Source organism: Perissodus microlepis, chromosome 15, assembly GCF_051167445.1.
Source record: "Perissodus microlepis isolate ML-2025 ecotype Zambia chromosome 15, ASM5116744v1, whole genome shotgun sequence".
NCBI classification, from domain to species: Eukaryota; Metazoa; Chordata; class Actinopteri; order Cichliformes; family Cichlidae; genus Perissodus; species Perissodus microlepis.
Window position 1 is genome coordinate 22,921,527 of NC_140475.1, and position 14,010 is coordinate 22,935,536.

Sequence of the window (14,010 nt, forward strand, 5' to 3'; positions counted from 1 at the left end):
GATTTCCTTGACTGGGCTGGATACCAGCCACATTTAATAACTTCTCCACAGAGAAAAGACAATTCCTGTATAAATGAATGAGATCAGATGAGTCTTTACAGGAAGTGATGTCTTTTTTCCTAATGTGCAGTGCTGAAGCAGCCGAAGTGGGAGGCTCCAGATTCCGATGCCAAGGCGCTGCACGTGATAATGACGATGACGTCGATGGACACCTTCAATCCTGTTTGGCTGACCAGGCCTCCTGGTCTCTCTCTCGGATGCCGTAGATCCCCGCCCACTCGTTGGACTTGTAGTAAACTGGGAGGAAGCGGACGTCACAAAATTAATTTTGTTGTGTTGGAAATTTGTGGGTTGAGAGACTGGCAGCAGAGCTGTGCAGCTGATTAACTTACAGAAATTATGATATGATGTTCACATAAAGCAGAAGGAAGGTTTACAGGGAGTGCAGAATTATTAGGCAAATGAGTATTTTGTCCACATCATCCTCTTCATGCATGTTGTCGTACTCCAAGCTGTATAGGCTCAAAAGCCTACTACCAATTAAGCATATTAGGTGATGTGCATCTCTGTAATGAGAAGGGGTGTGGTCTAATGACATCAACACCGTATATCAGGTGTGCATAATTATTAGGCAACGTCCTTTCCTTTGGCAAAATGGGTCAAAAGAAGGACTTGACAGGCTCAGAAAAGTCAAAAATAGTGAGATATCTTGCAGAGGGATGCAGCAATCTCAAAATTGCAAAGCTTCTGAAGCGTGATCATCGAACAATCAAGCGTTTCATTCAAAATAGTCAACAGGGTCGCAAGAAGCGTGTGGAAAAACCAAGGCGCAAAATAACTGCCCATGAACTGAGAAAAGTCAAGCGTGCAGCTGCCAAGATGCCACTTGCCACCAGTTTGGCCATATTTCAGAGCTGCAACATCACTGGAGTGCCCAAAAGCACAAGGTGTGCAATACTCAGAGACATGGCCAAGGTAAGAAAGGCTGAAAGACGACCACCACTGAACAAGACACACAAGCTGAAACGTCAAGACTGGGCCAAGAAATATCTCAAGACTGATTTTTCTAAGGTTTGATGGACTGATGAAATGAGAGTGAGTCTTGATGGGCCAGATGGATGGGCCCGTGGCTGGATTGGTAAAGGGCAGAGAGCTCCAGTCCGACTCAGACGCCAGCAAGGTGGAGGTGGAGTACTGGTTTGGGCTGGTATCATCAAAGATGAGCTTGTGGGGCCTTCTCGGGTTGAGGATGGAGTCAAGCTCAACTCCCAGTCCTACTGCCAGTTTCTGGAAGACACCTTCTTCAAGCAGTGGTACAGGAAGAAGTCTGCATCCTTCAAGAAAAACATGATTTTCATGCAGGACAATGCTCCATCACACGCGTCCAAGTACTCCACAGCGTGGCTGGCAAGAAAGGGTATAAAAGAAGAAAAACTAATGACATGGCCACCTTGTTCACCTGATCTGAACCCCATTGAGAACCTGTGGTCCATCATCAAATGTGAGATTTACAAGGAGGGAAAACAGTACACCTCTCTGAACAGTGTCTGGGAGGCTGTGGTTGCTGCTGCACGCAATGTTGATGGTGAACAGATCACAACACTGACAGAATCCATGGATGGCAGGCTTTTGAGTGTCCTTGCAAAGAAAGGTGGCTATATTGGTCGCTGATTTGTTTTTGTTTTGTTTTTGAATGTCAGAAATGTATATTTGTGAATGTGGAGATGTTATATTGGTTTCACTGGTAAAAATAAATAATTGAAATGGGTATATATTTGTTTTTTGTTAAGTTGCCTAATATTTATGCACAGTAATAGTCACCTGCACACACAGATATCCCCCTAAAATAGCTAAAACTAAAAACAAACTAAAAACTAGTCTGTGAAGGTTCTCAGTCATCCAGGTCATCGTAGTCAAAGGAGCTTGCAAAGAAAAGCGTCTGGACTTCTTTAAGTTACTTGAAGACGTTTCACCTCTCATCCGAGAAGCTTCTTCAGTTCTAAGGTCAAATGGTGGAGAGTCCCAGATATAAACCTAGTGGGAGTATCCCCCCACAGAGGGACAAAAGGACCCCCTGATGATCCTCTAATCGCCTGAGCCAAGGTGTGAAACTGGGTGTGGGTCCCAATCAGCCAGAGTTTTGGGTGTGTTCATTGTGAAACCTGGCCCCACCTTATCATGCGAATTCCTGAGGTCAGATGGCCCAGGATGTGAGTGGGCGTTAAGGCGTCTGGGAAGGGATCTCAAAACTGGATTATAGATGGCAGACAGTTGGTGTCGTAAACCCCCGCCTCTGTTCTAAAAACTACTTCCAAAAACATTCAGCTTTGATATTAATGAGTTTTTTGGGTTCATTGAGAACATGGTTGTTGTTCAATAATAAAATTATTCCTCAAAAATACAACTTGCCTAATAATTCTGCACTCCCTGTATAAACATGTTGTTTAATTTATGGCTCAAAAAATCAGGTTGTTCTGCAGTAAATGTGTACCTAATATACTTTTACACATTACTTGATTTAATGTATATTGTCTTTTATTTGGTGCCATGTTGGTATCTTCAGATGAACTTCAATAAAACTTTGTTGTTCTGCTGAAATTGCACTAATCATTTTTATTTTCATATGAATTGATTTATTTCACCAACTTGGGTTTTAATTGATTTAAATATGACCTCATTTTCATCTGTTGTATGTACATTTCAACGTTATCTGTGCTCTGACATTTTCATTTTCATACGTTGTGCAGACTGTGGTGTGTGTGTTTCTGATTTTCTCATTTAGTAATGATTTTAAATCTGGACCACACTATATAAACAGTAATTATTATTATGAAAGAAGCCAGTGTCCATATTAGAGTTGAAAAACGCCTTCTGCTAAGCCCCAGTTTGAACCTGGAGATTCCTCTTACCTTCTAGGATGGATGGGAACCTCCTGTTCATGGTGTTCCTGAAATCTGCAGGTGGTGCAGGATATAAAACATGAAATTTAGGATGATATAAAGCCAGACCTATTTCAGATCCATTTAACGTCATAATTTCATACCTCGACTGGTGTCCATTGTGTGAAACAGACCGTAAGCCCCGAGGACGCCCAGCAGCTCCAGAGCAATCACGCCCTTCATGAGCTTCTTAGCCAGCGGCTCCAGAGGTTTCGGAGACATCTGAGGGGAGACCAACAAATACAAACAACTTTATTTACAAAGACAGGGATAGACAGCGTGTTCTCTTCTTTCATTTTGCCTCCATTATGAAGGTCACATTAATTCATTACACTGCATCTAACTTTCCTGATAGACTATTTTTATTTCAGTGCTACACAGAGGTACTCAGCTCTGCACCTCTAGTACAGATAACAGACAGCAGACCTCGCTCTTCAGTGAAAGTTAAAATAATGTCTGCACATATTTTAGATTAGAATGAGAATACCTTATTTTATTGTGATTATATGTAATTTTGTACATTTAAAACCTATAACAAAAACAACAGATCGTCAATATTTTATATTAAATTCAGACAGAAGAAAAAGGCTGTAACTTTATTTTGAAAATAGTTTGCCACTCTTCCAAAATAAAAATCCGAGTTGGATTTTCAACCTTAACGCGTTTGTTTAATGACAGCATGACACAACAAGCCGGGCACTCAGGAAACATCAATATGTTAGCAAACGGTCGCTTATTTCTTCGTTTTGAACTGAAGGCGTTTTATTTAACACCTTTGTTACGTCTGAACTTACCTTATATTAGATTTGTGGTACTTGAGATAAATGAATAACTGCTTTAAATCTAAATCAGAGCACTATAAATTATATCATTAGAGTAAACTGCTTGCAGAAACAAATCTTCTGCCCTTGTAACAACCACAGCAAACTACTAACACGCTGCTTCCGGTGTACGGAAGCTCGGTAGGGACATATCGACTTTTTTTTTTGGCGTCCTTACCTCATTAAAACCATTAAAACCGCTGTTTACACTACCGTAAATATAAAGGCAGCAACTTTTAGTGATAACACGGCTAAAAGAGGCTCCTTTACATTTGATAATTCTCTTTTTTATTCAATAAAATAGTAATTTGATAAATTAATTAAGACTAATTATTAAATTATTTTCTATTAATTTTTTTCATCAAATCAATATAATCACTAGTAAAGAACAATCACGTAACAGCTCCTTGCTATAATAATTTATAATAATTTTTCTTGACTATTTTATTGTATTTATTTATTTATTGACAAACTAGATATCACAATACATAAATGAAATTTAATCAAACGCAAAGCAAAACAGAAAATTAAAAATAAAAATGAATGCACAGTTTGAATAAAAACTATTTAGCTGAATTCCCTGTGAAAAGATGAAAAATCTGAAATTTTAAATTTTATATGCTCAATAAAAAAAGAAAAAAAGACCTTACAAGAAAAGCTGAATGTTGGCCCATCTTATCGGTTGTACGGTCACCTAAGGGGTTAATTGCATGAATAAATAAATAACTGGTGAAAAGGACTAAGTACGAGTGCCTTGTTTTTAGAAATACAAAAACTGTCTTAGATAATGTCACCTTTTCTCCCTCTCTCTCCCCTGTGATAATAAAAAACAACAACAACATAGAATCAACTCTTGAATCGTCTGCTCTAAAAGCGTCTTTTATTACTGTTTTTGCTATATATATATTTTCTTTTTATTATCATAACAACAAAATTTTGGTCAGTTGAAATTCTGAAGTTGAATTGTGATTTAATCATTGTAGTTATGGGATGTTACCAGGAGGTGTCAGCGTTGTGGCAAGATGAACAAAACAAGATGACAGCCCCTGTCATAAAAACAAGGGGTACGTCTAATAAAACACCTGATGCACCTGATGAAAGTCTGAATAATTGTTTTTAATTTTTAGTTGTGAAGCAGTCATAAGGAAAGAATTCACTTTCATGAGCAGATTCCACTGAAGACACCTGTAATTTCTGTTTTGTTTTTTCTTTTTTTCTTTTTTTTTGAGGAAATAAAATCTAATGTCATTTCGTTGATATAGACTTAGCTGAATGAGCACCAGCTGCAGGTTAGATTCCCAGTTTTCCCGAGGCTGCCTCGGTTTTACAGCTGCTATTCCTGCAGGAATCTCAGCAGAGCAGCAGCCAAACGGGTTTAGACTAAGAGACAATATTTGCTCACCTGGGTCACAAAAACCTCACTTTACAGCATGATTAGGTGCAGAAATAGGAGCTAGAAAAGAGTCCTCTGCAGGGCTGGAAACTCATTAAAAGCCACTGCACTCAGAGGGCATCAGAGGTCTTCAACAAATGTGTTTAATTTCTAAAATTATTTACTACTTTCTCCCACATACAGTTTCCTTTTGTCCATTCTTAAGTCACATATGTCTCATAACAAATCTATAATCAGGCATGATGGTGGAATCTATTCTATGTTGCTGTGAAAAATACTTTAAAAGTCAAGTTTCAGCTGGTGAAACAGCACAAATGTTGCTAAACACATAACCACAGAGGATTTTACAGTAATTACAGTATCTACCACCATTTTGCTTTAATTTTAGTGTTTCTAATTTAATCTCCACAAACAGCTTGTTACTGTTAAATATAAATACATGTCCTCATCCTGACCGATTCACACGAACATTCAAACAACGGAAACAGCAAAAATATATCCTCAGCATCCAAAACAACTGAAATAACCATGGCAACACTTAATAATTTGTGATTTTTGAATGTACAATGCAAATACCGCATTTTACTGTAAATATGTGTAGTGGGTTGCTGTTAATAAAGTTGTGAGTATTTATTTATTTTTTAAATTTTGAATGAAACAAAAGGTTAAAAAACAAACAAACAAACAAACAAACCAAAAAGCAAAAAACCTTTAGGCAATTTATGTGATCAACAAAATAAATAAAATAAATGAAAAATACAGCCTTACAGCTGCTGACATCCATCTCAAATACTGCCATCTATGATATGTGTATTGTATGTACAGCACACACCATTTATACAGTCTAAAAAAATACATGTGTATAGTACATTATTACTTCCACTGCACTTTCTGTACATATAAACAATCACAGTGTATACGATACTATACAGGTAATAGTACTTGTTCATTTTTCCATTTTTTCTATTATATCTCTAATTCACTTTCTCTTCCTATCGCTTCTTCCTCTGCTGCTGTAACAAGGGAATTTCCATAATGTGGGATTCATACAGTTTATATAAATTGTATGTCCACACTTACAAAGAATGGCTAATCAAACAGTTGATTTCTTGCAAACACGATGGCCCATGAAGCACAACAGGAAGAACAATCACCACAGCACCTCCTCTGTCAACTCCTCGATTCCTTTCTTTAACTCCTCTCCGAGCATCTCTTCAAACTAGTTCATGCATTTATTACTTCTTGGCTAGACTACTGTAATTCATTATTATCAGGATGTCCTAAAAACTCCCTGAAAAGCCTTCAGTTGATCCAAAACGCTGCAGCAAGAGTCCTGACAGGGACTAGAAAGAGAGAGCATATTTCTCCTGTATTGGCTTTCCTTCGTTGGCTTCCTGTTAAATCCAGAATTTAATTTAAAATCCTGCTCCTCACATACAAGGTCTTAAATAATCAGCCCCCATTTTATCTTAATGACCTTATAGTACCATATCACCCTATTAGACCACTTCACTCTCACACTGCAGGCTTACTTGTTGTTCCTAGAGTATTTAAAAGTAGAATGGGAGGGAAAGTCTTCAGTTTTCAGGCCCCTCTTCTGTGGAACCAGCTTCCAGTTTGGATTCAGGACACAGACACTGTCTCTACTTTTAAGATTAGGCTTAAAACTTTCCTTTTTGATAAAGCATATAGTTAGGGCTGGACCAGGTGACCCTGAATCCTCCTTAGTTACTATTAATCTCTGGCTCTCTTCCACAGAGTGTCTTTGTTCTGTAGAAATGAAACGTCTCCACGTTGGAGCCTCATTTTAAAGTCATGTCAGTTAAATATGATGTGAATTTTTTTCATTATACAGATGTGATCATAACATTTTTTCCCATAGGACTTCTGTTATTTAAATTCACTACATGGCACAATGTGAGAAGATTAAAAACAAAAACTTTTGTAATCACAGGCACACAGACAAATGCTGGAATGCAGAAATGTATGAATATGAAGGACAAGTTGTTTAAAGACTCCTCCTCTCTCCGTGGTTTGTATATCTCAGTTGTGGTTATGATTTAGTGATACTTAAAGGTAAAAACACTTTTGGAAAGGACACACTTTCCCCAGTTATAGCTCCTCCTGGAGTCTTCTCTCTTTGCTGCCCTCGTGATGCATTTTAGGAGCTGATGTGTCCTTCAACACAGAGGACAGAGACCTGCTGAACTCATGCACACAAATAAACACAGAGTGTTCATGGATAATGTTTGGGAGCTGGGTGTAGTCAGAAGAAGTAAAGAATAATCTGTTTCTATCTGTTTTGTTGCTGAATTTATAGCAGGGTCAGGAGGTGATGCCAATTTAAAAAAAATCACAACAATCAGATTATTGTTATATGTATGGTGGGTAATGAAGAGCCGATCAAGCACACAACATGTTTGTTTCCTGTGTCAAGAATTTGGAGGCTGTGGATGCAGAGTAAGGAGTATTATCATTTTTAGCTGATGAAAATAAAATATTTATAACAAATCAATAAATCACAGCTATTTTTCATCATTTATTCCCCATGAGGATCTCTAGACAGGTGGTAGTTCCATGTTGTCCCCATACTTGCCCGTCTTATCTCAGGATGCAAAATAAAAAAATATCTTGGTGCACGCTCAATCATCCAGGTAAGGAAATCCCAGAACGCTGACTCTGTTCATGTGGAGGTGAAGTTTTCAGTGAGAGAAAAATAAAAAAAACTGGGACATTTTAAAGGTTCGTACCTGTAAAGAATCTTGTGTGTGTTTTTCTTATTTTATGATAATGTATAAAGTGACTTTTAGTAAGGTAACTCTCGATTTTTGTATGTTTTTTTTAAAAAAAAAAGGGTTTCAGTTTCAATGAGACTACCTGTTTAAATAAAAGATTTAAAGCTAATAATAAATATTTGCAAATTTTTACAGGTACGTCACGTGTGAGGAAGATCTCTTTCCTGGCCACAGATTCCATATTCATCCTTCATGCCCACTGATTCTTCGTTAAGTCTTCCTCTGTTGTATCTGAAGCCTCTTTAAAGTCTTCAGTCAATGTTTAATCCATAACTTATGACTTGTAAATACTTTTAGTGATCCTGTGCAGGTGAGGGAAGCCCTTCGTTGTGTCACAGCTTTGATAAACACTTCGACCCCCTCTCGGTCTTCATGTGCAACCAACAAATGAAGGGAAATATTTGCGGTCATGTTTGATGGCCACAGAAGATAAAGCAGCGGCTGTGTGCAGAGAGCATGGTGGTCCAGCTTCTCTTGTTCCTTCACCTCGGCTGTGTGTGCCGGCTATCCTTTCAGATTCACCGGCAGGTAAACACACACTGTCAGCGCACAAACAGTGAACCCTGCAGCTGAAAAGGAAGGAGGAGATCCCGGGCAGTCTCCACTCTGCCGGGAACTAAACACTTTCACACAAAGGGAAAGGTTCATATTTCACGGTTATATAAAGACATTAAAGATCAGCCTCTCTGGAACCAGCATGTTTTGTGTTTTAGCACTCCTACAGCTTTTTGAGCTTCATAAACTACATTTGAGACATGCATTATTGTTAAAATGAAAGAAAAATGTGTATTTCCACTCTGTGCATTCATTAACTCAAGCGTATAGGTGGGCCAAGATTTTGTGAGAACCTCAAGCTTCATGATTCTGGATTCATAGAGGCCTGATCTGGTCCCTTGGCCTTGAATTGTAAACATGAGCATTATGATATTAACTGGCATCGTTATGGTATTTAAAACCACTGTATGTAAATCTAAATTCTTGAGGATTCTTAGTTGAAATTATACATACTAAACAAACTAGCACATCCTTTATATCATAAAGACAGAAAAATGTCAGACCACCTTCACAAGAAAAGCTTCCATCCAGTGCCTTTACAATACAGTGGCCCCTGGTTTTCCTCTGCATGTATACCCAGAGATGGCCTCATACTTTACTGCCCTGCACCCGAGTTCCCTGCTCTCATTTTTTGCCCCTTTTGATTTGTTATATGCATCTGTAATGTAACTCCTATATCTTAATACTTCAACAATGTTAATACTCTGTGCTTAGATGCTGCTAACTTTATGCTAGCTTATCACTCTGTTGAAAGAGACGTTTTAAATGTTTTAAATGAAATTTGAAATGTTTACAAAAAAATAAAAATACAGAACGTAACACAAACCAATTTTATGGCAAAATGTAACCAAACAAAAGTTGAAGATGCGACTGAAAAAAGAAAACACACCTTAGGTGTAAAACAGAAAAAAGGTGTAATAGTGATCATTTTGATGCATGAAATGAGTTACAGAAGGTAAGAAAAATCTTTAAAGCTATCGAATCTGTGGATCTGATTCTGTCCATTTCGTTGCTAGTGGACTGTGCGGCAGATTTGGTGCCATTTTTCTTTAATTCTTTTCACTTTTAATTATTTTTTGAGAGTCAAAATTAAACCTGAATCTGCTGTGAGCCTCCTACAGGGGCCAGCTGAGCATACGTACCCACCCCCCTCGGGGAGTTTATTACCCGGCCCTGGGATGCAGGCGGCTGATTGGACAGCGGCTGCGCAGCAGCGAGCAGCAGGTGTCGCAGACGCTCAGTGCGCACAAACCGTCCGCCGGCCACAGTGCGCGCGCAGGTGAGAGGCAGCAGCTCCAGTGATAAACAGACAGGCGGGATCCAGCGGCCCGGTACCGGCTGCCAGCTGAGGACAGGTGGGGTTCACGTGGTTGTTTTCCAGCCTTGCGTGGAGCTGTTTGGATGAATCTGGAGCTGGAGCGTGCACGATGCTGAGCGCCGTTAAAATGGAGGGACACGAGCATCCGGACTGGAGCAGCAGCTACTACTACGCAGAGCCCGAGGTCCGTGAATTTCACCCGTGGGTGTTATCAGTCAGTGGGGACGTTGGCTTATTGGTTAAATATCGATCAGAGGCAGAGGTTTCCCAGAGGAGGCAGATAAAACCCGATCACGGGCCGGAAAATCTCAGTGATGGAAAAACGATAACTGAGGGTCACTTACAGGATCTGAGCTGGAATCTGAGAGGCTCAGCTGTACCGAGCCTACACAATTTACCCCAGACGTTTACGCACAGTTTGAATGTTTCATATAAAAGTATAGCCAGTTATTAGTATTACTGAGTGTAGGCTAAAGTTTAGTTTAATAAAATTAGAGATTAAAGAGTTTTTAAAGTCGTTTTAGAGCATGTTAAGTTTGTCAAAGGAGCCACTCTTCGGCTGGATTTCAAGTAAAAACAAGGAGCCATGTTTTTCATTTTAAGTAAACTAAGTAAATATTTGCAGTAGAATTTGTTAAACTGGGATCTAGTTTGTTCTTAGAAATCCAGGTAATTAAAGCGAAAATCGGGAGGCTGTTTGACCTTCAGTACTCGGCTGTGTCAAATAATCTAAACTGTAACTAACACTTAAAAACGATACCTGCTTTAAATTCGATCATAACTGCAAAACAAACACCGAGCAATAGAAAAATGGCTGCAGCTGCCAGCGAGGACACACACGGGCAACAGAATGTACGTTTTTACGCGATTAAACGTCACCTTTAGTTTTCTGCAGGATTTACGAAATTTCACACAAGCTTTTCATTCTTGAGGGACAGATTTTAACAAGCGCTTTGACTTCCTGTTAAAACCTGAATTTGGGTTAATAAAACAAAAGCGTTAAAATTAGTTAACAAGAGAATAAAATAAGAAAAATAAATGTGGAATATTTATCTAAAAATGTATTTTTTTTTAAAACAAAAAGACAAAAAAATATTTTATTCTAGTTAGAAAAATAATTTCCTTGGACGTTTTTGCTGAATAAAATTTTTATACATCTAAAGTGAAAAACCTTCTTTTTTAAAATTGTAATTCTCGTGATAATTTCGTTCTATTCAAATAAAATTGTCCCCTCTAAAAGTTGCATTAGTGATTTATTTAACATCACCAGTAGTCCCCACACCCTGCGCGTGAGCTCGGGTCTATTTTTAAAAAAATAAAAATAAAGTATAAACACGTCACAGAAAGGTAAAGTGGAAGGTTTGGACTTCACCTTCAACAAGAAAACCACAGAGTGAAAGCAGCCTTTACAAGGATGTGCGTGCTTATAGATTTAAAGATATGGACGGACTCGGATTATAGCAAATACAGCTCAATTAATATCTTTAATAACAGGAGTTATGGATGAATTAGACAGAGGAATACAGGTGTATTAGAAACCCTAAAAACATGGATACTGTTAAACTGGGTGATTGGAAAATCAAACAGAAAGTTAGTCTTAGTCTTTATTATAATAATCAGAATCTCGTGGTGAGCAGTTTTCACTGTTTTAAATAACTTCCGATCAGTTATTTGAAACTAATCAGAAGCTTTGGTGTATTTTTATCTCTGCGCCTGCTGTGACGCTTTATTGGAGTTTTTATGTGTATTTTTCAAGTTTCCAGCCTCCTTTTTTCACTCATTTCACTATTTTTAGACTTTACGATCAGTGACAGAACACTGATCGTAGCACGGATCAAGAACGAATTATTCCGCTCTTTTTTGGCCCGTTTTGGTCTTTTCTGACTCTGATCTTTGTGTCAGGCTGAAATAAATCCGCTGGGTTTATTATTGTGTATTTATGCGACATTATCAGGCTGTTAACTTTAAATTAAATTTAATTATTTAGGGATTAAACTCAGTGTGTGTGTGTGTGTGTGTGTGTGTGTGTGTGTGTGTGTGTGTGTCCTCGTGCATTAATTAATGTTAATTGGCTTTCTCTGTGTCGCAGTGTTACCCCCCAGCGGCCAACATGAACTCCATGAGCACCTACATGGGCACGCCTGGCATGACGGCCACCGGCCACATGAACGCGCATTACGTGAGCCACCCGGTCGGGGTGAGCGGCTCTTCGGTGGCCTCCGGAATGACGCAGAGCGCCGGGGCCGCCGCGCTGCCGCCCAGCATGAGCCCCATGAGCCCGCCGCCGTACGGGAACGTGCCGGTGATGAGCCAGGTGTACGGGCAGGCCTGCGCCATCAGACCACGGGAGTCCAAGGCCTACCGGCGCAGCTACACGCACGCCAAGCCGCCGTACTCGTACATCTCCCTGATCACCATGGCGATCCAGCAGTCCGGCAGCAAGATGCTGACGCTCAACGAGATCTACCAGTGGATCATGGACCTGTTCCCGTTCTACCGGCAGAACCAGCAGCGCTGGCAGAACTCCATCCGCCACTCGCTGTCCTTCAACGACTGCTTCATCAAGGTGCCGCGCGCGCCTGACAAGCCGGGGAAGGGCTCGTTCTGGACGCTGCACCCGGATTCCGGGAACATGTTCGAGAACGGCTGCTACTTGCGGCGGCAGAAGCGCTTTAAGTGCGGGAAGAAGGCGGACAGCGAGCCGGGCTGTGATGCCGGAGCGCCGGGCAGAGGCTCGGACTCCCCGCCCTCCTCCTCCTCCTCCTCCTCATCGTCACCTCAGTCATCTGACGGAAAGGGCGCCGACCTCAAACCCCACCGAGGAGAACCGCCAGCCTCAAGCCCCGTGCGCGTGCCCTCCCCGCTCACACACACGCAGCACCTGCTCTCGCACCACCCGCACCCGCTGCTGCTGCACGAGGCCGCGCACCTGAAAACGGACCCCTACCACACCCACTACTCCTTCAACCACCCATTCTCCATCAACAACCTCATGTCGGAGCCGCAGCACCACAAGCTGGAGCCGGTGGTGCAGTACGGAGGTTACGGCTGCCCGGTGTCCGGGGCTCTGATGGCGGCCAAACCCGGCCTGGAGCCCGCGCACAGCGACAGCGGGTACTATCACGGCGTGTACGGCAGGCCCATAATGAACTCCTCCTGAGGCCCCGCCGGACTCCTCACTGCAAAAACTCTGATCTGTACATTTGTAAATGTGATAAAGGGCAATTCCCCTGTTTTTCATCCATCTGATAAAAAGCTTCATATGAAATCTTTGTTGTGTCGTTTTTATTCAGCTGAAGGTTCACAAAGGTTAAACCGGACAGGACAACGGGGCCCACTCAAGCAGCCAAAAAAATTACTTATAAGGTTTGTTTTCCCTTAAATTTGACTTCTTTGTGTGTATACATATATCTAAGCACAACAGAATAACACAATTAACAGAGAGGAAGGAGACCAGAGGTGTGCCAGGACTCTATTAAACAGAATTTTTTAAAACCTTCCACCCATTTAACATCAGATACTTTCAAGCTATTCTGAGGATGACTTTAGGAAAACCTCTCCATAAAGATTCAAGAACTCAATGAATCCATCTTTCTCACTTTGAGGACTCTTTAAGGAACATTTATGTGGAGAAGATTAGGAGCTCACAACATCCTGGAAGATCCTTTGTAAATGCTAGTGGAGGCCTGCACACATGCATTTATATTTTCCTGCAATGAGGTTGTATATTTTTCCACAATTCTCCATTTATGACTTACAATTGCATAATTCTTCATCATTAGTCCAAAATATTATTTAAAAATCTCAGTATTTACATAAAATTGAGAATAAATGAATGTTCTACAGGTTCTGGAAGACAAAGCAGGATCTCAGTGTTCCTGTTTTGGCAGACAAAGTCGTTTTGAAAGGTAAAAAAAGATTCTCGAGATTCTTGTTTCACATGAGTGTCTTCCTGAAGCTGTTGGCTCTGGCTCATCAAACATTTGTGCTCAGAAGTCTGTAACAGATGATCCCAGCATACCAACAAATATAACATACACAAATGTACTCCTCAGGGGTGTGTAACATCTTAGGTTTTCTCTAAAATGTGCTGCTGTTTCAGGAGTGGTGATGCCTGCATGGCTACACAGGTGTGAAAATTAAAAGTAAAGATTCACAGTGGAACTTCTTTTAATTCCAAAAAGTATGA

At 40.3% G+C, this 14,010-nt stretch overlaps 2 protein-coding genes across 2 annotated transcripts; one reads left to right on the forward strand and one right to left on the reverse strand.

Moving 5' to 3' along the window:
* Positions 1–2: 2 nt before the first annotated feature.
* On the reverse strand, positions 3–3,881 carry LOC146372189 (protein CEBPZOS-like). The gene is made up of 4 exons (XM_084953615.1): positions 3,734–3,881; positions 3,044–3,161; positions 2,910–2,954; positions 3–297 (listed from the first exon to the last, which is right to left on the reverse strand). Exons 2-4 carry the CDS (start codon positions 3,159–3,161, stop codon positions 215–217), a joined length of 246 nt encoding a protein of 81 aa, XP_084809741.1. The 5' UTR covers positions 3,734–3,881; the 3' UTR covers positions 3–214.
* A 5,888-nt stretch (positions 3,882–9,769) lies between these two features.
* LOC146372190 (hepatocyte nuclear factor 3-beta-like) lies at positions 9,770–12,988 on the forward strand. Its single transcript, XM_084953403.1, has 2 exons — positions 9,770–10,005; positions 11,911–12,988. Exons 1-2 carry the CDS (start codon positions 9,931–9,933, stop codon positions 12,979–12,981), a joined length of 1,146 nt encoding a protein of 381 aa, XP_084809529.1. The 5' UTR covers positions 9,770–9,930; the 3' UTR covers positions 12,982–12,988.
* The last annotated feature ends 1,022 nt before the right edge of the window (positions 12,989–14,010 follow it).

What these genes read in the sequence shown, in the direction of transcription:
- LOC146372190 (XM_084953403.1), top strand. Translation starts at nt 9,931, where the DNA reads ATGCTGAGCGCCGTTAAAATGGAGGGACACGAGCATCCGGACTGGAGC. An exon ending in ACTACTACGCAGAGCCCGAG is followed by an intron (nt 10,006 to 11,910) that starts GTCCGTGAATTT and finishes TCTGTGTCGCAG; the next exon opens with TGTTACCCCCCAGCGGCCAA.
- LOC146372189 (XM_084953615.1), bottom strand. Translation starts at nt 3,161, where the DNA reads ATGTCTCCGAAACCTCTGGAGCCGCTGGCTAAGAAGCTCATGAAGGGC. An exon ending in CACAATGGACACCAGTCGAG is followed by an intron (nt 2,955 to 3,043) that starts GTATGAAATTAT and finishes CACCACCTGCAG; the next exon opens with ATTTCAGGAACACCATGAAC. An exon ending in GTTCCCATCCATCCTAGAAG is followed by an intron (nt 298 to 2,909) that starts GTAAGAGGAATC and finishes GCTTCCTCCCAG; the next exon opens with TTTACTACAAGTCCAACGAG.